The sequence below is a fragment of the Melozone crissalis genome, unplaced genomic scaffold (assembly GCF_028551555.1).
Source record: "Melozone crissalis strain CALT ecotype California unplaced genomic scaffold, PUWL_Pcris_2 ptg000027l_1, whole genome shotgun sequence".
In the NCBI taxonomy this organism is placed as follows: Eukaryota; Metazoa; Chordata; class Aves; order Passeriformes; family Passerellidae; genus Melozone; species Melozone crissalis.
In genome coordinates, this window is record NW_026535805.1 from 70,746,310 (window position 1) to 70,770,468 (window position 24,159).

The 24,159-nt window shown below is 35.0% G+C and overlaps 1 protein-coding gene across 1 annotated transcript in view; it reads right to left on the bottom strand.

Annotated features, from left to right (window-relative positions):
- Positions 1-24,159, bottom strand: part of HMGCLL1 (3-hydroxymethyl-3-methylglutaryl-CoA lyase like 1) — a 75,728-nt gene that overhangs the window by 48,207 nt on the left and 3,362 nt on the right. The window contains exons 2-5 of the mRNA XM_054280581.1: positions 6,800-6,877; positions 5,740-5,847; positions 2,264-2,359; positions 395-543 (exon numbers count right to left, since the gene is read on the bottom strand). Of these exons, the coding sequence (XP_054136556.1) occupies positions 395-543; positions 2,264-2,359; positions 5,740-5,847; positions 6,800-6,877 (431 nt within the window). The remainder of the gene's footprint in view (positions 1-394; positions 544-2,263; positions 2,360-5,739; positions 5,848-6,799; positions 6,878-24,159) is intronic.

A 24,159-nucleotide genomic window follows, 5' to 3' on the forward strand; every position in this document is an offset into this window, starting at 1 on the left:
TATACCTTATTCCTGCAATGTATGTAGTGATATATCATGAATTCTACAATAAAATAAAAGTTTGTAGGGCATTTTTTAAGCTGCTAGTGTTACAAATTCTCAACAGCACAAAAGAAATTTTATTCTGCCATCAGTGACAGTAAAAACTAATTTATATAATAAAATCTCATAAAAACGCCTTTCAATTTCCACAGCAAAAGAGTTACCATCAGTAGTTAAAAATGCAAAAATAATTAAATATATTCAATCCTAAAAATAAAAATCACAGTAAAGATTATTATTACAATTCCTCTATAATGTAAAAATTTGGTAATAAGCTTTTCTACTGGTACCAAATAACGCCTGTAACAATGACTCCAGTAACTCTGTATTACTTTATAATCTGTATATTTACCCACGCACTGGAATATTCATACTCCTTGCAGATTTAGTGACTTCTTCAAACCTTTCTATGCTTTCTTCAATTGAACAATTAATATTCATTTTGCTAAAAGATTCAGATGCTGCGCCAAATACCGAGACTTCTGTAGCTCCTGCTGCAATCTAAAAAACACATTTCAAGAAAAGAGAATCATAATACTACATTAAAGTATTAGACTGAGCATTTAATTCTGTACAACATTCTAAAATTTTAAAGTAAATTAAGTATATCATCAATATCAAAAATCTAATTTTAATTCCAATTTTTTTTAAGCTATAGCATACAGACAGATTGAATCAAAATTTGAGATCATTCACTGTGGCATATTTTTTGCCTCTTCTTAGCAATTAGTTAAACGTGTTTTTAAAGTGATGAATGATATAGGGAATATGATGTAAGAATTCACATGAACCAGCTATATAAAAAACCATTATTAATACTTGTATGTGTCTTTTCAGAAAAGGAAAAGATCATACAACAACTGTCATACTGTCTGTTCCCCCTGAATACCAGGAAGTCACTCTCATGCTTGGGAAAGCCCTCTGTGTGCATATGCCTAGAGCAGCAACAATAATCAACAGGGATTTCTTTGTTAGAGCCAACTCTAGGATCAAGGACTCCATTGGTCTTGGTGTCACAGTCGATAAGGATAATATGGAAAATGTGTACATCAGAGTCTGCTGAGAGAAGTCTTAGCAAACACCAGTCTAGAAAATGTGTAAATGTGGTGTTTTCACTGAAGGGGCAACTAGCCTGAGCTTGTATTCAGTACCTCAGGAAATCAACTAACATGAGGCAAAGTAGAAGGCCGAAAGCCAACTGATAGGAGAAGAAAACATTTTAGCTTAATAGTTAGAATAGTTAACTAACTCTCACTCTCCAGGCAGAATAATACTCTGGTTCAATGAAAAAGGATGGAGCTTTTGCCTTCACTCTCTGTCTCTGCAGGATAATGTCTAAAATTCAGCAACCCATACAGGGACAAATATTCTTTCAAACAGATGGAAAAAAAATCAGCAAGAAGGAATGCAGGAATCATCTACAACTATTTTTTCATTGTTTTCTCTTCATTCTTCATTATATCACTAAATACAGTATAGAGATAAAACACCATTAATTAAACTCATACAAGCTACCACTGAGACAAAGTTGCAGCACTATAATCTCATGGTTGATAGTTAAGTCAACCATGCACAGGATTCTGTTTTAACACTATTTCAGTATAGGAACTGAATGACACTAGAACACAAATGTCCACCAAGCAGTATGCTTTCCAAATACAGCCTGTCCTACATCAGGACAAAAGCAGAAGCACTAAAAATTTTCAAAAAACAAAAGGGTAAAGATTAGACAAACAATGTGTATATTTTAAGACTGAACTGCTCCATTTTCACTCTTACACACTTCAAGTCTATAATTTTGAATATTTTGGAAGAACTGAAATAATTTAAACTTTCAAACCCAACCAAAATGAAATCCAGAATTGCTATAGAGCCTTTTCATTTAAATGAATATTTCCTCATCGTTCTTCAGTGTTTTCCACCAAGACACTCTTGAAAACCTTTTACAGGGACAACAAGTCAAAGAGAAAGAACTGTCTGGCCCCTTATACACAAGCATCATATAAAGGAACCTACAAAGTTCCTGGTCAATGCCTCCACTAAAATATGAGCTTAACATCACTCTGTGAATTTCCCATTTTTTCATAAAGGAAATTGGGAGTTTTCAGTGAAAAAAGATATAGCTTATTTCTGACATTAAATAGCTAGATTCTGGTACTGAACTGAAAGTGTCTGAAACATAAAATAGGTAAATGTAGACAACACCTATGAAAGTACTTACAGCAGAATGAAAACCTTGAAGATTAGGTGTGAGAACAGGATACTGGACTCCAGGATGCCGCTCAATGCCCCTCATTACTTCTTTGTGATCTGCCATCTAAAATAAAATAAATAAATAATTTGTATTGATCAGCAGTTATTTTCTGATTTTATATAACCAAATAGAAACTGGCTTAGGCTCTGCTTTTGCCTTCATTACTTTTACAGTTCATGCAAAAAGTCCAACAACAAGGGCGTTAAACTGATTTTGTACAAATACTCTTTTTTAATTTCATAACTTTTGACTATTTGTGTTGCAATTTTTTCAGATCTATGTGAATATAGAACCGGGGCTAAGACTTCGACAGTGTTCCTTTGTGTGTATCTCTAAAAATATAATTTGCATCATGAAATGACAGACTTATGATCATGCTGTTCATGAAGTGTTACAGCAACTTTAACTTTGCTTCACTGGACTTAATAGGTGGAAGTAACAGAATAACTGAGATTTAAGAAACATAGAAATCTTGAAAAGTTCAGCATTCTGATAAATGCAACCTCACAATGTTAAGCATAACTGAACTTGAATTACTCAACACTGTCATCAGAACATTTCAAGACTAAACACATCTATTCTGAAAGAGACAGCAAAATCTGGATGTCCGCATAGTGCAATGTTTTCTTATATTCAGGAATTTCTTTCTGAAGAAGAAAATACTTCTTTATTACAGCAAAGATCAGAGTACTTGTTTTCCTTAGTCTCCCCTCATAAAAGAAAATCTGCCTTTTTAAGATACGCTTACATTTTCACTCATACATTCAAGATTAAATATACTCCCTGTACTGATGAAGATGAATGAAACACTTATTCACTTAATTAAAGGCAGATTCTTTAGAGAAGCACATTTTCTTAAAATGAATAGGTTGAAAACAAATATTTTTCAATGGTGTGCACACCTGAAAACAATATAAAATAAAACATATCCCTCCTATTTAATGCTTTAAAGATTCTGAGTTTTAAAAAAGAATAGTGCACATTAAATGCTTTTTAAATGAGTTCTCATAAAAGCAAATCTCTCAAGCAAACACTATTAAGTTGGATTTCTGTTTCTTTCCACACTGGTGAAAAGTATTTTGAGAAGTACCATCTAAAAAGATATATGAACTACAGAGCTTTCATTGCTCCTTACTTTCAGCCAATGCCTTCCTGATAGCTATGCAGTACCACAATTCTAAATACATGTTATAAAATTATAACACACTATAAACTAAAAATACTGCTTATAGCCTGGAATCTTCCAGTCATCAGCTTCCTTCTGTGAAGACGAATGGATTAAAAACATCAGAAAAAACTATGAATTCCTCTTCAAATATAAGCCAAATATGTGTCTATAAGGAAAAGGTACAAAAGGTGTTCTATAGCCAGACACAATTAATTTCTTATCAGGAAATAAGTGATAAAACAAAACTTTTTCTATTTGCTACTACGTGAAGTAAATTGGTCTGATAACCTCACAAAAAAACCTCTGTTAACACCTAAGTTATTTGTGAACAATTTTTCATTCCTTATTTTAATATAAGTAGTAGCTACATTTCTCAGGGCAAAAAAGAATATCACTGAAACCAAATGATAAATCAAATGGCAAATGCTGGAACTAAATTCACTCTCCACAATTATAGTCTGTCTTAAAATATACTGGAAAACCAAAATGACACTTTTTCAACCAATATAAACCTGCCAGACATAAATAATATTATAAATATTAAATCTGTCCCATTGCTATTTTTCCTGTAAGTAAAATCCCATCTTTGCACATATTGCATGTTATAAGATTTTAAATCGTAATAAAATACTTCTTTTCCCAATTTCTTTAAAAATAAGCTTCCTAATAGTAGATATTTATAATTTTGGCTGTTTATGTTATAGGTGTGGTATCCTGTTTTATATGGCACCTTGCTACCGTGGAACTTTTTCTTTTAGATTTTTCAGTTAAAAAATATCTTTGCCAAAGACAACAGTGGATGGGAAACCATAAAAAATTTAAAATACTAAAACAGAAATAAGTGAATGAGTGATCTAAACATAACTGTAAATTCTATTCCCATGACCTATGAGAAAAAGAAGGAGCAAAGAAAAGACAAAGTCAAGACTGCACTCTCTGTCAAAGCAACACCATCTTATCTTTTAAATTAAAAAAAAAAAATAGACACTAATTAAGCCATTAAAACAAAGTATTCCATGAATGAATTTGAGATAAGAAGGGATTGCTCTATTTTTTCTAAACTGACAAACCTGTGCTAAATTTGGTACTCGCAATGGCTCACAGGAAATGGAAATAATTAAACAAGAAAGGAAGAAATACAACCTTGATTTAGAAATTTTCTTCTAACATTTGAAAAATGTTATTGTTCTCTGTTGCAGTAACTGACAGGGTGAAGGCACTTAAAAAAATTTAACCTATTCCCTTTTAGCAGACAAGAGATCATTGCCCCTCCATTGATGCCAAAGAAATTCTGCTTTGTCACTCTTCTCTTTACCTTTCCTATTACCCTTCTTCTAGACTCTTCTCTGGTGACCCTGAGAACACTGAAATAAAGCAAAGGAGTCCTTCAGAGTGCTGCACAATTTGCTTTGTTAACTCTTGAATAAGCATGACTGCATTATGTTTTTCTCAGACAAAAGCCTAGAATACAGTCCAGGCCCAGGATGTATTCTCAGTTTAAAATGGACAAACTTTACATTTTGTCAGATGTGTACCATGCAATAGACATTGTTAAAATGGAAGTATTTTCTCAAATTAATTAACTTCTTGTTTTAATTTGTAAATAACTTGTAGGCTCCTTGTCAAATATAAAGTATTCAAATGCTTCTGTGCAAACAAGTGTGCAATTTCCTGAAAAACAGTTGGAATTATAAAGATAAATACTGACTTATTTGCATGTTTGCAGGAAATAATTAATTTGCACAAACAGGCGCTAAATAGTAAACTTCAGGACTAAGTCTGAATTTGCAGTGTTAAATTTCAAATGGAAATGTGGCACTCTAATGCCAATGCAGTTTTGCTGCCAGTTCCAGAAAGGCTAAGTTTCTGCTGAATTCTACCAAATGTAAAAATTAATTCTGGAAAAATAATAAGCAAATTTTTATGATTCATCAAAATTTAAGTGAAGTTGCTGATAGAGTGTTAGAAGTCCAAAATAAGTAACGTGCCTAACTACTACTACATATGTAGAAGTCCCAAATTTCGATCTTCCAAACACATTTGCAAATGTGGAAAATTACACTTCATTTAGAGAAAAAGAAAATAACGTACACTACTTTTCTTTTTTATATCAATGACTACTAGTTTTAGTAGAATAGAAAATAAGTAGGTACAACATTAAATTATATTAATGATGTGTCACCATCCCAAATCTTTAGTTACAACTGAATTCAACATAAATAAATGGAATGGCATTTAAATTGAAATAGTTGTGAATAGGGCTGATTTTACGTACCTGAGGCACCCATTTGGATGAAACAAAACTGGTTACTTCTATAGCAGGCAGGCCTGTTTTGGAAAGCTGGTTGATTAACTCAATTTTTATATCAGTTGGGACTATCACCTATAGACATGGAGACATATTTTAGCAAAGTATTTCATACATAAGAAACTTTTTTAAGTGAAACTTTCCTTGCATGTAAGCAATACTTTTTTTATACAATAATGAGCTATTCTTACACATTTTACCATAACTTTTCTGTTTCCTGACAGGAGTAAGTATAAGGAAGGTATAAGGAAGGTACTCAGCAGTATACATGATCTTACTCCATTTTCTGTCCATCACAAAAGGAAGCACTTCTGTAACTGGTTATAGATCTGGCCTCATTATTTGTTATTAACCAAACACCAAACTAGCAAGAACTGACAAAGGAAATACTAACAGTGTGACCAGTGAAAAATGGGAGGAAAAAAGCTCCCCGGTTGTGGCAGGGTAACTCTCTTCTGCTAATACCACTAACATCTCTGGTATCAGGAACAATGATATATGTGAGCTTATCCTCCTGTTTGTGGAAATAGATGATTGTTTCTACACATGTACCCTATAATCTCTTTCAATCTTCTTCCATGCTTCCCTACTACCCTTCAGACAAATAATGCTATCAAAAGAGTAATATTTTTCTCCCATGTCTCTTCAGCAGGAAACATGATAAAATCTATTTTACTATTCCTTCTACATTAACACTTGAAGCAGAAACACAAGTTACAAAGATAGCCAGTGTTTCATAGAGTTTACAAATTATGTCACAGCCGAATGGTATTGACTGACAAGACAAAGGCCAGTAAAATGAAATGCTGAGTAACAGAAAGGCTAGTTAGCCAAGTATAGAAAGAAATTATATGATCTAAAAGCTGAGAAAATAAAAATACACTTTCATTATAATATAAAGGTAAGTTATCAATATGAAAATAGATATTTAATAATACCAAATGAAAGAAACATAATTAGCAGGATGTACATGTTCTACACAATGAAAATAACACTAAAATCCATGTCAAAACAAAAGAAAAGTTACCTTCTCATTTTGTAAACCATCCCTGGGCCCAACTTCTACAATCTTTATGTACTCAGGCAGTCCTGATGCTTGAGGTTCCTGAAATAAAAATCAATACTGAAAAATAAAACAATTAAGATCAACACCAAGATCAAAAGGTACAGCTTGTACTTGTCCTTTCATATGATTCTGGGTATAAAGTCATATTTTCAACATTAAGTTTGCTCAGCACATTTAAAAATCTCTGAGAACATGTTCCACACCTTGACCTAAGGAATAAAAGTTAAAACAAGAAGTTAGTGAATGTTCCACTGCTCCTTTGAGGTCACAAAGGTTTATTAAAAATGTATATTGAACCATAAATGAACATTGAGTTTTACAGTGAGAAATATTTCCATTTCAAAAATCTTTCCAATGAACAATCCAACCCTCCAAACTTATAACTGAATGTTCTCAATTTAACTTAACAGGTACTTCTCTGTAAACATTTGCAAGACCTGACTATAAATCTGAAAAGAACATAGCAGTCAAGAAATGTTAAAGAGATTATTAGTGAAAAATTAAAATTATTTCTCTTACTGAAGATGAAGGTTTTAAAAAAGGATTTAAAGGCAAACAAGGAAAGCCTCTAGTAAATAAGAAGGAGATTTTTTCAGGTGTAAGAGCAGCTCTGGAAAGGCAGGAAGTTGACAGGGACAGGAGGGAAGGAAGGCAGCAGTAAGGTCAAAGGGCTAAGGAGAGCATGGGGAACTGGAGAGGGAGGAAGGAGAAATGAGAACAGGAAAGCAGGTGAAGGGAAATGAAATTTCCTTTTTTATTATTTAGCTACTCTGTGATTAAGTCAAGTTGACATGTGTGGCAGTTAATGTAAACTGGGCCTGTAAATCCTGGAGCAGTTCAGAGCAGTTGGCTGGATTGAACCAAAAGCTGTGTGCCCTTATAAACACATCCCATGGCTAATTTGGGGCACGCTGTCCATGCTCAGGAGTGGACAGGAGAGCCACCAGGAGCTCTGGAAATCCCCTTTTCTGTATTGCACTGAGGACAGAAGCCAAACCAGTTCTCCATTCCCGTGTTGAAGGCCTGAGCTGGGATTAGCACGAGCTACCTGCAGTACAGCTGCTCCAATCCCCACCACCTCTCCTGGGATTTTACACCACTGGAAGGGTGACACTGTCAGCACAGGGCACAGCTCTTGCCCAGGGAGCAACAGCTCCCCCAGACTGGGGACACTCTGTAAATACAGCCACTAACCTCACAACATCCACAACCAAAGGAAAGCCCCATCTTTTATTCCTCCCTGACTAGTATCATCAGAGCTGTTCAAACCAAATGGCTGCTAATTTCTCCTCAGTAATGGAAAATGAGCATGCCTATGAGCACCTTTGGTTTCTCCCTGCATTCTTGGTGCCTGTGGGCAGTTGGCTGCAGGACTTGCCAAAATACAATAAATATATTTCAGACCATTTACTGTGTATTTATCTGAGCCCAGTAAAAAGAATAGGAAACAGCTGTATAGCATCTATTTGATCACATGGAACATCTGGTAAGTTGAAACTCTGTCAGACCCTGCTAAGCCCACACTCACTGACAGTATAAACCTACTTAAATGTGAAGGTAAAACCTTCACATCTGCTGCATATTGTTCCTCTTAAGTTATTTTCACAAATATGGCACTGCTTCAGCACTACAGGCATAAATCTGGGTTATTTCATGATTATCAGATCCTTCTTGTTGCAAGACAAATGCCACAGCTGTGCTATGAGTGAAGCTGTGACTGGAAAATAAAAAGAGAGCTAAAATAGATTATGTGAACCAAAGCATAATTTAGAGCATGAAAAATGTCCATAAAACTGTGAGAGCAAAAGCATTCATTTTCTAGGCCAAATCTTGTAAATCCTATTTAGTGCCTACTGTGGCAAAATTTTGTGAAAATCAAGAGCTGTACTTGTCTTTTCAGAACAGTTCCCACAACCACATCAGGTGATGTCCACAGCCCTTGGAGTTCATAGGGGTCAAAAGTTTGGAGGGGATATTGCAGAAAGGCATTCAAGTATTGGGTTTTATTTTCTGTCTGTGATATTACAGATACAAAATCTCTCTGAACCACAGTCCAAGCCTCTCAGCCCCTGATTTTCTCTACAGCCTTCCTGTTCACTAGTCAGACTCAACTTGAATTCACTGTTCATGGAGTGAGAACAACACTGAGAACTACATAGGGAATGACTCCCACATATTGGAAACTCAAGGCAGTACTATAAACAAATCTGTACATTCTTCAAGCTGGTGAACTAAAAGCCTAGACTAAACTTCTTGGCTGTGAGTCTAGAGGAGTCTTGTTTTGCATCGTATTTCATCTAATTTTATTTCTGGTACATTGATTGCTCCTATCTTAAATGCCATTCAGTTTCTCCTGTATGGCATCCAATGTTGTACTGAAAATGTCTCCTGTCCTTCAATTATCAGCAGATATTAGCACCTTCATACTTTCTTGTGAAAGCTTTTTGACTATCACTACCTTATTTTAGTACAAAAATGTATTATCTCAAAAAGAATTAGAGTAGTGCTATAGAAGAAAGATGCTAAGAAGAAAGAGGAACTCCACCAGCAATTTCTTTCCAGTCTAATAAATCTGCTTTTGACATTATCTCCTATTTCCTCCTCAGCCAGTTTCTGATTCATCTCAGACATTCTGTTCTGATCATCCTTCTCCCCAGCATAACTAATAATTTCTCTTACACTGCATTGCTGAAGCTCCGATAACAGGCAAGTCAAAGACAGGCAGAACACTTAGGTTCAGGTCCCTATATATTTGTATATTATTTATACATTTTACAGTCCATTTCTGCTGGATAGAACACAGAAATTAATTGGAAACTATAAGAGTATGTGTACCATCTGCTAAAGTGACTCTAGCTTTTTTCTGTGCTGTGGCCCAAGCTGAATCCAAGGAGGATTGAACTCCTTGGAATCTCACCTGTCCTGTGAATGAATACTCAGTAACTAGCTGTTGGGACATTCTTCCAAGAGAGAAGGAAATATGTACTTGGCAAAGCTGTTGGGAAGAGAAAGGAGACTCCACTTTCTAGGAAGTTTTCCGATCAGAGTGCTGCACTTGCAGAATATCTGGACATTACTTAAATAACATCTTAAGAAATCACCTGAGCCACGAGTCATATTCTGTGCCAGGCTCAATGCCATCTGCACTCACTAGTAGAGCTTCAAGTGCACAGAACACACCGAAGTCTGTAAGAACTTAGGCAGAGTCTAAACACTTCTCTGTTTACTACCTGGATGGCATCAGACCTCAACCAGGACTTGGGCTTCATGAATTTGAGGACTCATTTCCTCAAACTCTGATCGGAGCATTTCAAATGTACATCACACCCTTGGGTAAAAGGAATGATTTTCTGAACCAACGGGACCAACTTACATAATTTCAACACCTTTTTAAGTATGGCATTAAATGCCCTACAGATAATAATTAGAAAATAGAAATAAAAAGAAATATGCAAACCAGTTTTCATATTTTAAATGAATGAGAAATGGTGAACTTTGTAGAAATACACAAGTACCAATTTTAGTACCACTAAACATGTCAGGTATACAATTTCGTTTCAGAAAAAATATTTACTAGATTTAACTATAAGAACCATTTGTATGTAACAATACATGAAAAGTAGTAATGGCAAATACTTATGGGCGACTGCTTATTGAATAATACAGGGTCTCTGTTAAAAAGTAATGACCACCAAAGTATCATGTTTTAAATATCAAAAAGGAAATAGCTGACATAAAAGACTAAGAGCCTGGAAAATTTGTTTTTCCATGTATCAAGCCTTGCCAAGGGAGCACAAAAAGCATATAAAACCACAAAAAAAAATGCCTCTCTCAAAACAGAATGCAGCCAAAGAGTATTTTTAAAAGAAATAGAAAAAGGAAAACCAAACCATTTAGCTTGAGACATTGAATGCCAAATTTCTGTATGGAAACATTTTCTCTCAACTATAAATAGCTGCAAATTTAGGTTCATTACAGAAAACCCTAGTAACTTTTAATTCAAGCAGTATAATCTCCCTAATGTAACAATAAATGTAAAAAGATTAAATAAACACACTTTTTAAGCTCTGTCACTACTTCACAACTTCACTACTTCTACTTAAGGTGCTGACGTTCTTTCAGCCTTCTGATTTTTATTCCATGAAGGTCATTCATAAGGGCAGAAACAGCAATGGCAAATATTATCCAGAGCTTCTCAAAGGTAACTGAAAAACACAGAAGTAAAAGAGAAGCATCTGGAGGTTCAGGTCTTTTCAATCCTTCTAAGATAAAGCTCTCCTTTCCTTTTCCACAAGGTGGTGTTCTGGCACAGAGGACACTGAACAAAGGTAGGTCCATTCTTGTACAAAGAATTACTCAGGAAAGCAGTTTTCATCAAGAATCAGCAGGGAGGTGGCATCATAACTCCATAATGTATACCTGCAGTGACATGGAAAAATGCCCAAAAACCGGGAGAAGGCTCTAAGATAAATAATATGATTGCTGGAAGGAGAACAAAGAAAACTGGTGAATCTTCTGAACACTTAGATGTCTCTAAACTTTACAAGATATAGAGGAAATAAACAGGAAGAAATTAAAATCCTTCTTCACATAGTTCACACTACTAGAAGGCAGATATAAAACACATTAATTCCCAGCTTAACTAGAGAAAAAATGGAGAAGATTCAAAAAACAGTGGGATGCACCTGAGGAATATCCCTCAGTAAAGATAAACTGCGCATTCTTCTTGAACTTCTGCTGCATGCTGCTGACATGACCACTGGGAGAGGAGTAGCCATGAATGGACCATGACTAGCAAAAACCTTCAACCCCTGAGAATCTTTCATCACACGAAGTTTTCTTATTATATCACTCCACATTCATGACCTGAATGTTAACACAGACATACCACAAAAAAGCAGTTACGGCAGAGTACAAAATTCCATCGAATTCCCCAATGCATTTCAATAAAAGCAATATGCAAGATAACACTTAGGACTCTCCATATTGTTTCTGAAGTAAGAAAATGAAATGACAAACTTGATCCTGGGCTACAAACTAGGATGTCATAGATAAAACAGTAGCCTGGAACTTCATGAGTAGAAATATTGGGACTTCCAACTTCAAAAAACAACTCAATCAACTGGAGATTGTCCATTGGATGGCAAAATATAAAATCCAAGTAAATAATTACAGAATAAAATTAGTTAAGTGCAGAGTTAACTCACCTGGAATAAACCAAATAATTGTTGAGGTCAGAAGGCTTGTTTGAGCTTATGAAAGAGTAGTGATTTACATATCAGGGGATTGTCTGAACTGGGAGAGAATTCACTGTAAGGATTTCTATGGTAAAATTATAGCCCTAATATTTCTACTGTCATTTACATTAACTATTACATTCCAATATAATCTGCTAGTATATTACTTATTGTTGCAGGATTGTTTGCAAAAAAAGTAATTCATATGAAAATGTAAGAAATATGATTTTAAACAAAAATGAATTTAACTGAATTATGAGACTTGTGCTCATGTTGCTGGAGTGGCCAGTTGTTTGATCTAATCCTGTTTACAAAGAGGATTTTAATGGTAAAGGCAAAAGTGATAAAGTACAAATAATACTAACTAATACACAAAAAAACAACTATTACTTTTATTTAGAAAATAGAAATTAAGATTTGGAAAAAAAGAATTCTGTCAAGTTCTCTGATGAGCTGGCAATCAAAAGGTAACAAATGACATTACTAAAGAATGCCCAAAAGACTGAAAAAAACCAGTTGCTGTGTTAAGAATACTATTCTCACACAAAACTAGAACATTCAAGTCACACTCACCTACACTACTCACAGACATAGTTACAAATTTCAAAAATCAAAAAACCATCTATAAATTACTATTCCTTTTGAAAATCCTTTACAATAGGTCTTCCAAAGCCACAGCAAAGGTATTCAGACCAAGATTAAGAAACCTCAGCTAGCATCAGTCCAATGAAGAGGATACTAAGTAATTTCAGAGCATCTCTTTGGAGCAACTGGCATGATCTCTATTCTTCTGCCCAAACTACAGCCTAGAAGCAAATCAGACCAATTTAATTCTTTCCTCCTTGTTTTCCCATGACTCCCCAGTAAACAGAGTATTCACATCCATCCTAGACCCATGGACTGACTTTGCAGTTTGACCTTGGATCCCTCTCATCACTGCGGACCTGCCTGATGGGCACAGGGTTGCACGGCCAACTCTGCTTACCACCACTGGACTAAAGCCTGACCATGACTCACTGACCTGAACTCCCAGCTGTAACCTGGGACCTCCCTCAACACTACAAACTCACCCAATGACCTGGACTTGTGCTTGAATTCCTTCTAGGCCCACCCTCTAGGATATTCCCTCTAGGCCTACACTTCTCACCCCACCTGGTTCCTGTGGCACTGCCTGTTACCAGCCTCAGGTCCCTCCCTTAGGGGCCTGCTGGCCCTCCCTACTCCCTGACAGAGAAATTTCTTATTCTAGAGTTCATTGTAATATCTGAACCTTGTTCCTTAACATCCAATTCAGAGATACTCCTTGAGTATTTCTTTAACCCAAGTCAAACAGGCTGGGATTAGAATGCAGCCTATTTCTCCTTTCTTTGACCCTTGCTATAAATTGCACCTAAAACAAAGCATAGTAGTTGTTAATGCTTACCCTAAGGATAAGTTTTGTTGATGAAAGCCAGAAATCTCACACTTTTCAGATTAGAGTAGCAGCACCCATAAAATACATCTGAACATTAGTGTTTTGAGTATTAACTCTTCTTATCCATTGGAGGCTACAGCTACCAGATGCTATGACAGTAATCCCAAAAAGTAATGTTTTATTCAAGCAACAAACAAGGGTTTAATAAGAAAAAATACACCAAAATTCAAGTAGTAGTAAAAGAGCTCTGCCAGATACACAAACAGAATCATGGTTACAAAAGGGAAAATTTAAGCATAATATGCAATTGTGCTAAATCACCGATCACACAGACAATTGCCACAGAGGTACTAAGTTTGCAAACCAATTTCACAGCACAGTACTTCCCTGGTCTTGGCAAAATGCAATGAGATGCAGCAAAACAAATAAGGAACTCCTTTCTATGAGAAAGAACATTTCTTTCAGACAAACACAAAACAGCACATTTTCTTAAGAGCTACAGAGTTAATAAATCAATATAATCCCTGCCTGCAGGAGTCTGAGAGAGAAGACAGAAGGAATTCCTCACTTCCCAGACTATTTTCCTTTATATCAGCTCAGAGAACTCTCACATACTTTGGGTGAAACACCTGCTGATTATTTTCTATGACTTTTAGTTTACTCTTTTGCTTACAGTGAATGTTCTTAATGGATAGGAAACAAGAACCTGCAGCTGCCTCCAGTACACAATTTACCTCATATAACCAATTGAAGTGAACTCAGCTTGATCTATGACAACACACAAACTGCAAGCCTGGAACTGTCTGTTTTGTTTAATAGAAAGTGTAGTCATATATTTGAAAACTATTTGGAGTCTACGTTCACTTTTATTTTAAAATCATAAGAATAAAATGTAATAATTGTAACATTTAATAATGTAATAAAGGAAACATTTTTAAATGTATGAGAGGGTGAAAGTTGTTTTCTATTGTACTTTTTATATCACAGGGCAGACTAAACTCAAATTCCCTGTTAGATTTTTACTAATTTTCCCCTTCCATGAGGAAGTGCAGAGTTCAGAAGTAGTAAACAAGCTTAAAGATTCTTCACTGGTTGTTTTGAGCATGTCGTGGGTTTGGAATGCATTCTGAAACTACTATTTTTAGGCAAACAAATGATATGTGTTACCACACTGATCTTGCAACAATACTACTCTATTCTATATTTCTTTATGACTTTCTCAGTTTCTTTATGAACTAGATTTTTTCTTGATCTCTCCATTACACAAAATGTAACAGTGTTGCTTTCAAAATTGATGAGCTACACTGAACTACTATGCCAGGCAAGTGTTTTTCTGAGTAGCAGGATATAAAGTCATGTATCGTTAGCCCATATTCTTTAGTCTTGTTTTAATCCTTGCTTTTTAATTTTTCATATATGGCTTTCAACCTCCAAAACTGGGGGGTTGAAATGATAGCACACAACCTAACTGTTGGTGTTATCTCAGGGACACAGTAAAGGCTATGATGGATAGAAAATCAATAAAGCAGTATTTCTCACTTTATGTAACAGTCATGAGGAAAATCTATTAATATAAACATTCACAAAGAAACATATGTAAGTTTTACATAAAAATACAATTACTAATAGTATTTCAAATAATAGAAATAAATATGGGGAAATATAAGCATATAATGATCAACATTTAATATTTATTATTAATTAAGACATTTCTTTGTTGTTTTTATAACTTAATAGAAACAAAGTCAGTGAAAGTATACTGGAAAATATCTGTGAAGCAATTTTGATAGTGAAGATAGTTACAGACCCCCAGAAGTTTTTCCCTTTAGTAAGCAAAAGGAAGAAATGTGAATTATATACATTACACTTTTTAAATTGATTATCAAAATCATAAAAGTCCATGCTACATTCCAACTATGAGGCCAAGGACAACTTACTACATGTCAGTATAGAGTCACACAGACATCTCCTGTGGTCACGGCTTAAAATTTACCTAATGCAAGCTCCAGTGGGTCAGAAAATTCCACAGGCATGTGGCAGGCTAACAAAACTGCTGCTCTGACAGCTCTTCAAAGAAGGAAATCTCAGGAACTGGAGACTGAGTGTCTAACAGACATGTCCAATTCTCTGCTATGATGTTGCATGCTCTTAAAAAAAACAAAAGCAGCAGCATTACAGGACAAACAAAAAGATAAAATCAAGCCCAAAGATTTTTCACTACCTTTGAAAACAAAAAAATACCTTCTTTAATATTCATGTCTATATTTCACAAAAATTCATTCATAACCTGACAACAAAAATGACAGGCCACATTTGCCAAATAATGGTCTCCTGGATGAGACTGAACTTTCTGAATTATCACTCATGACTTTGCACCTTCTAAAAAACATTTGTTGCTGTGTAGAATACATGGATTAGCAGAGATCTGAATACCCAAATTACAGCCAACAGTTCATGCAACCTAAAAAAGCACATAGATGTGCTAAAGTCACAGACAATTTTTGATAACTTGAAAAATAATGATCAAGGAATCTATTAGTAGCATCAGGTGGTAGCAGAGACAACCACAGTCAGACTTGTGTTACAATGAAGTCAATAATAAATGGTACTAGAGACCTCCATTATTAACAGGAGGCCAACACAGCCAGTCACTTCAGCAAAAATCAAAAATGTATTTTCAGGACATGGTGTATACATTACCTTTTTCTATTTCCCTAAATGCTTCCCTTGGCTAACAAGCAGCATTTCTCCATTAACCAAGCTGATTTACAGCCAACTCACTTTCATCCATATCCCTATCTTGGTCAAAGCCTGGAAAAGCAATTATACTCTGCCATCTGGGCTGGATGAAAAGGATACACAGAACAGAGATCAACAGCATACTGATGACACTGGAGCCAAAACCTCCCACACTTTCCTTTACTATTATTTATGGTAATAGTATTATGGTGTGTATGGTGTTTCACAGGCAAGACTAAAGACAGAATTCTAGAAGGGAGAAAGAGTGGTGTTTTTCCACACACATTGAAAAAGCAGAGGCATGATCATCATTACAAATCCAACATGTGCAAGTAATTTGCTCTTTAAAATACTTTGGGATATCAATGGGGGGGGGGGGGGGGGAATATGGGATATACTGCCCATCCACCCTATCAGGTAAGTCTCTCTAAATAACTCATTGTCAAGAAAAGTGAGCCATGCAATTTTAAGAATTAAAATTAAAACTTAAAAGTAAATCAACTGTTCTCCATTACTATTGCAATCAAAATCATCTTCTGTGTCCAAAGCTGGGCCTAAAAGATGAAGTAAATCATGAATTTAAGTACAGGTGGCCCACCACTATGTTTTCCATAGCTCTCTTTCGAAAAGATACTGATTAAAATGACAGTATTTTAATGGCTATTTATTTCATCACTGTTGGCAACTCCTCCGTCAGAAGAATTTGAGATTTATAAAGTTCTTTATAAAAATAACATCTGTAAAGCATTACCATAATAATTTCCCAATAATGGTAAGGAAATTATACTTTAACACGACGCTATTCATGATGTTTTAAAAATCTTCCATTTTCACTATGAAATTAGTCAAATGTGAACATATTTAAAGAATATTGTTTTCTTCCTATTTTGCTGAAAATAATTAAAAGAATTTTAAAAACTCCTTATATGAAATTTAAAAAAGATATCATGGAAACCTGAACACATTGAAGTGGAACAAGTAGAAGAAAATATACTGGTACTCGAGGACCTATGACAAAGACAAAATTAAATTTGGAACATATTACTTCAGACTGTTTGAGAAGATTAAGGGTTGTCATGGCAAAATGAATCATGATATTTCCCAAATGTTATTGCTTTCACTTCCAGACTTTGCTCATTTAGGAAGTTTGTTTGGTTTTTTTTTAAGCCTCCATTCTCTGAATAATAAAGTGCTCAACTGATGAGAAAGAAATTTATGTAGTTTTAAAATTAGTAATAAGACCAGTATTAACTAAGGACAAAAAAAAAAAAAAAAAGATAAATATCTAATAGTACTAATATTAGCTATACTTTCATTTTACTGTGACACATAAACTCAACTGAGGGATTTTTCCAATGACTGACAATAGATAATACTAGTTATGGACTAAATGGCAATGCAGTCATCCCACTCATTAAGCTCAAAATGTCCTGAAATATTCTTAATAATAGGACTCAACTGGACTTTAAAAATCCTTAAGTATTTACACGGTTATGTCCACAGGTGTCCTAGGTATCCCTGTGCAGTCAACATATATCTTCACATAAAATGTCTTAAGGTTCCCTCAACACAGCATGCAGGACAAAGGACCTGGGGCTTTTTGGAAGCTGGAGATAAAGGAGGATATCATAGGGCATCTTAAATGGTGTCATCAATGAAACATGGCCAACTGAATGGAGCCACTTCTCAGCACTGTCAGCAATGGCCCAAAGCTTATCCAACAACGCAGCAAGCAGCAGGGGCGCAGGTCAGATGGCTGAGTACAGCACCCTTGTGCATGTGGGACGCATCTGACTTGACCTCTAGCCATTGAGCCAGAGGGCAGAGTCTCCAGTAAATCCTATTCAATACCTGCCAATCCTATAAGCCATCTCAGCTACCCTAGGGTATCTCACATGGCACCAGACAAGAGTGCTTAGGAAACTGAACCAAGTAATGAATATCAAAAAATGGCCGGGAGACAAGAGAAAATTCTCACTCACCAGCTGACTTCTCTCTGCATAGCCAACAGCCAACTGGCTTAGTAGCTTAACCTTCCACCATCTTCATTCATCCCATTCTGGCAAAAGTGACGTGCCAAGGCCAATGAACTGGCCTATACCCTGTCTTCTCTTTCCCCAATAAAATATTCACGTACACTGCTTTACTTTTTATGAAGCTAGTATATAGTTCAATTCAAATTATGTTTCCAGGGTTTTAAAAATTCAGATGTGATCAGCTGTGGATTCTGTTCAATCTTTTCCCTAATCCCAGTGTTCTACATGATATACCTTCATCACTAACCTTGTTCCTCCATTTCTCACATACTAACACCTATATTTAATCTCATCTTAACTACTTGCATTAAAAGTAAGCCCTAAAGCCACATACAGTTCCTTTCCAGATGCTGCTGTTGAATTATTTCCCTATGGGTTTCACCTAACATTCCGGCAATGTCCTCTGGCGCTTCAGTCCACACATCTCATCCATTAAAAGCCTTTAAACTTCTTTTTCCAAGAAACTCATAAACTAACACCTTTATTCCCATACAAAACAGCTAACATCTGTGAACAAAAAAACCTCATTCAAACAAAGAAGAAATGTCTACCCAGCACAGTTTTTTCACCAGTGCACCTTTTAGCAGTTTCCGCATGTAATAAATCTGTGTTTTTGTCACAAGAGCTGCTGAGAATGACTCTCATAAGAATATTTAATCCAAATAAATTCAAATGTAATGCCACAATTGGAGTAACTTTCATTCATTTACACCAAACTGTAAAATAAATCTCCATTTAACAAAGGAATTATCTAAAAATAATATTGGCTATAACAACATTCCAATAGTAAATATCATTTCCTTCTTATCACCTGCAGCATCTTTCTCATCTCTTGCAATATTAGGACTTTGTCCCAAATGTTAATCAAAATCTTCACCATTGACATGATACCTAACCCAGTTAAGTTATAAAAGTTAGCGAAAAAAAGCTATGAGCTGGTTACTTCTAACTGTAATAAACTAAGTTTGAAAGGCAACCCTTAAAACTGCCCATGGAAATATTTTTCTGAAATGTAAACCATGCGCTTAGCAGTTTTTCTCTGAAGTGACTGATACAAAGACCAGATAATAAAATATGTGTCTGATTAATACCTTATATAATAAAATCTTTATTACTCATTGTATATTATGTCCCTATCAACATATTACAAAATAGAAAAAATCCTTCATCTCTACTGCATTGCTTAATTTTAAAGTGTGTGCACCATTGTGACATTTCTACCTCAAAAGGGCTATATAAGCATACATTAATACAGCAGTAATATTTCCCTTTTGCTGAAAAGCAAAAATGCTGAATTTGTTTTAAAGGTATTTAGCACAGTATGAAAGTCTGATTTGGATCATGCTCTTCTCTCAGAAATTTCTGATCAATCAAGAAATCAATCAAGAAAGCAACTTCTCTCAGAATTCCAATGAGTTTTCCAAAGTGACAGAAGATAGATGGATTAGACATACAGAGAGAACCTTTTCCTACAAATTTCTATGTAATTTTTATTCCCACATGTAAATTTATTATTTTTCTGTTCAGCATTTTCTGAGGATCAATTAATTGATGAGCCTTACTGAGTGCATAGTACCTCATAACACTGTATGTCAAGGTCCACATCAGCAATATCATGTGCACCGGCAAACTTTTAAGGTGGCACATTTTGCCCAGCAAGTTCACAATACCACACAACATCATCTCTTTCATACTTCATCTATCTTTTAAAATATACATTTTGGGGAAAAGAAGGATGCTACAGAAAATATTATACCTTTGTTTTATGAATGAGAGAGCTAAACAATAGAAGATAATTCAACACAGCCTAAAGTACTAAATAACTACTTTTCTGAAGCTCTCCACAGTTTCTTTAAACGTAACTTCTTTCACATTTCACACATTAAAGATTCTCAATAGCCTTCAGGTCCTAAAATTTCAGAGAACCATCACCTTGTTTAAACACCTCGAATATCTATGTAGTGAAAGAAGTAAGGATGACAAGAACTCAGCTTTATCTCTGGACTATACCTACACAGCAGCAGTTTCTTACTGCATGCTATTCACTTATAAACTGAAATTCAAACACACACTTCCATAAACATGTGAATCTTTCAACACAGGTGCTGCAAGAGTTGAAGCTACCTTTTTCCTCAGAAGCACCAAAAAGTAGTCCTATCATTAAAATGTAGAGAAAACAAGTAACTTCATTCTAGGTACCCAGCATTCCATCCTGAAGCATTCCAGGTACTCAGCATTCCTTCTAATTGGAAAAAAAAACAACCTAAAAGCCACTATAGAGACAAAAGTTAATACTGTTTATTAGTCACCATATCAGAAAGTTAAAAAAGAGAAAATTTGATTAATTAGGAGCAGTAAATGTTCTGCTTTATGAAAACTTCTATGTCTGACCAGCTGGTACAGTAAACTTCTACGGTGAGATTTCCTTACCAAAACTGAAAAACAGAACAACCACAAATTGTAAATAAGAGTCTTATTAAAAGCTATTCTCATTTATTTCAGTAGGAATTAAATTGGGATCTGAGTGATCTTTGGCAGTTCACTTATCTTCACTCCCAGCCAAAGTAATGAGAAAATACTTCTCCCAAAATGTGTGAATTTTAAAAAAATGACATGTGGGTGTCTTAAATCAATCCTCCTCCCTGAGCTGGCATGAGAGGAAATGAACATCACTGTGCCCATATTTAGGCTCTGAAGTAGATGGAGGTGGGAAAAGTCATAAATGGGATCTCAGCATAAAGCAGATATGGGGTCTGAATAAAAACTTGATGTGCATTTTTTTAGTTCCCAGATTTGCAAAGCAAATCCTTTACAATATTTCCACCTTTATTATAAAATTTTAAATTCACTTAATAATCTCAGTATAGCATAGATCTCTATGAGCTAAAAAGCTCCCATTATCTATCCAGTATAACCAGGCCAATGGTATAAAAAACCTGAAAGTCAGCGATTAAGTTTAAGTCAAACCTACACTTTATCAGCTTCTGAACTTCTAACATCCTGTTTGGCACCCCTAACAAACCAACTAATCAGCCTTTTCGGCCTCTCTCTCTTCAATGTTCTTGAGATCTTACTCTGCAGCACATAAAATACCTGACTGAAAAAGCTGGCATGAGTCTAGTGACTTGCTCTTCTGAAGGGGAAACTCCTCTTCACTTCAAAGAACATTTCAGGAAGAGCTCAGCATTGCACTCCAGTTCAGTTCAGTGGGAGGGTGTTTTATTTACTACCTTCAGTGTCAGCATGTCTCATATGTCATTCATCATTTCCAAATTCAACAAGAAAAAACAGCATGCTTACAAACTTAATAGATTGTTATAATTTAAATTATAATCTCTTCCACCTTATTATTCTATTAACTTTATTATATATATTTAATAATTATATTTATATAATATATATAAATATATTTTTTCTATTTAATAACTTTGTATGCTTTAAATGTTATGAAGACTAAGAAAATAAATGTTCCTTGAAATCTGCAACAAAGCAAACAAAAAAGTCCCATTCTTGGGACATTCTTGTAATGTATTCAATGTGAAAAAGATTCCTTTACTGAGTCTGGATTGACAAGGCCTCTGCATATAAAAGAGTGAAGGGCTGGAAAAATGTTGGACTGGAAACCAGGAACTTCAATGATCATTCTTAGTGATCAATTATTTGGTCTTAGGTTATATGAAAGACAACAAAAGGTCAGGATGAAAACACAGATTGAGGTAAAAATGGTGGACAAAGGGAAAGGGAAAAAAGACCTTTGTCCAGTGAAATTAACATACTTTCTCTATAAAGATTTCATTAAGTATCTTTAAATAATGCCATCCATTGAAAGAGTTAAGAAACAAAAACTGCAACACAAAGTCCAGGAAAACTGCCTTGATTTTTTCTCTACCTTGTTTTGTCTCTACTCACATGCAATTTTCATCAGATTAAAAAAAAAAAAAAAGGGGGGAATAAACAATGATGTATGATAATTGTCACAGTAAATTAATAAACTTGCAATATTGTTGTCAGAAATTTTTAATAGTACTTCTTATCTTGATAAATTAAATTAAAAAATGAAAATAGCCTAAATAGCTATTTGATGAGGGACTGCAAATGTTAATTTATTCCTGGAATATATAATTACATGGAGATAAAAAGAACGTTAAATACAATATGTCTCAAATCAGTTGCTCTGAGCTGTACCTAAAAGACTCAAACAAAAGAGATCTGCTGTCTCCTCCCAGGCTGCACAATACCATATGCTTCATTTTTTATGCTGTAATTTGAATCAAGAATCAAACATAAGTGAGTAAGACACATATAATTGTCACATGGACTGTGGGTTTTGTTGTTATTCTTGAGTTACTTTAAAAATAAATTTGAGAGGTTTCTAGCATCTGTTTAAAACATGACAATCTATTACAAAATCTTAACTAGCACATTAAAACTGAAAAAGTAAGACACTTGTATGCATCTCTAGATCCAAGAGTGTCATGCAGTGAGGAGATGAGGGAATCTTAGTCTGTGCATTTTCAGTCTGGATATTTAGGCACGTAGCACATAAATCATTGGCATCAAGGCTCTGAAACAGAAGTTAGCTGTCTAAATCAGAGGACCCAAGTTTTTGCTCATTATTTTACGCATTTAGCACCTGGCATTTCTGTTCCTCCCCAGTTATAAAATTTTCCAATGGTAATATCCTGAACAACTGTTAATGATTCTGGATATTGCATTCCATATGACAGCCTAAGTCTGTGACAGAAACCCTACAACATAACATTGCACACATTAGCATTATTTAGACAGATTACACTTCCTACAGTCACAGCTACATCCAGAAAAATAAGAGACTAGAGTCTTAGTTTTGTCTTATTTTTTGCTTGATTTGTTTTAAGTGTAGGTAGCCCTCACCAAACCATGACTCCTAATATATTATTTTACTACACCCCTTAGTACACCTAGCTAGTACTACATAAATGCAATGGTTTAAGAAAAAGATGCTTATAATTTAGCCACTACCCCCTTGCAGAGTAGAATTCCCCAGTTTAAAGTGGCAGATGAATGCTCAACTAAAGTTGACACTGACCTTAACAAAGTATTAAGCCATGCAGTGTAATTAAGAAAACTGGACATAGATTGTCTCTTTCAAGACATTTAAATACCTATCCTCTATTCCTTATTATATAATCATTAAAAATTCTTAAAAACCAAATAATTTTCACTATTATGGACACCACATCATACAATCCTTTTAGTAAACCTAAATCATATCCTTCTTACTGTGATTAAAAAGCTCCTAACGAATTCCACCAATGCTCAATGTAATTTGTTTTTAAATTTCTACTTTATATTTATTATATGGACTGAGTATAAGTGTATGTTTGTGGGTAGCAACACCTTCCTTTATTTTAAACAGATAACTCCTCTTCTTCCCACCCTGCCCACACATCCTCCAGGTCTTAACACTAGGTATCAAGCAAATTCAAGCATTTTACATTTCACCTCCCTCTTCCCACTCAATGTTCCCAAATCATGCTCCAATTCCAGTGGTGCAAGACCTAACTTACCCCAGCTGGAATTCAATTTCTTGGACATGACTAACCAAAATGGAACAGATAAAGTTTCTTTGCAATGGCATCAAAATCTCCCTGTTTCACTGGAAATATCTGATCTGCTCTATCTGAGGACCAGGACCTAACTTGATTTTTTTTAACAACTATATTGGCAGCTCATAGTCATCCTCTGATTTGTGAGGATTCCAAGGTTCTTCTTCAATCTCTTCTAACAATAAAGTCAAAGTTTCTAGTTTGGGTTATAGGTCTCAAAGCACTTAATCATTCTGTATCCTTGAATTTCATCCCAGTCTTTGATACTTTAGCCATCCAGCTCTTCCCTGCTGAGTCCTTAGCACAT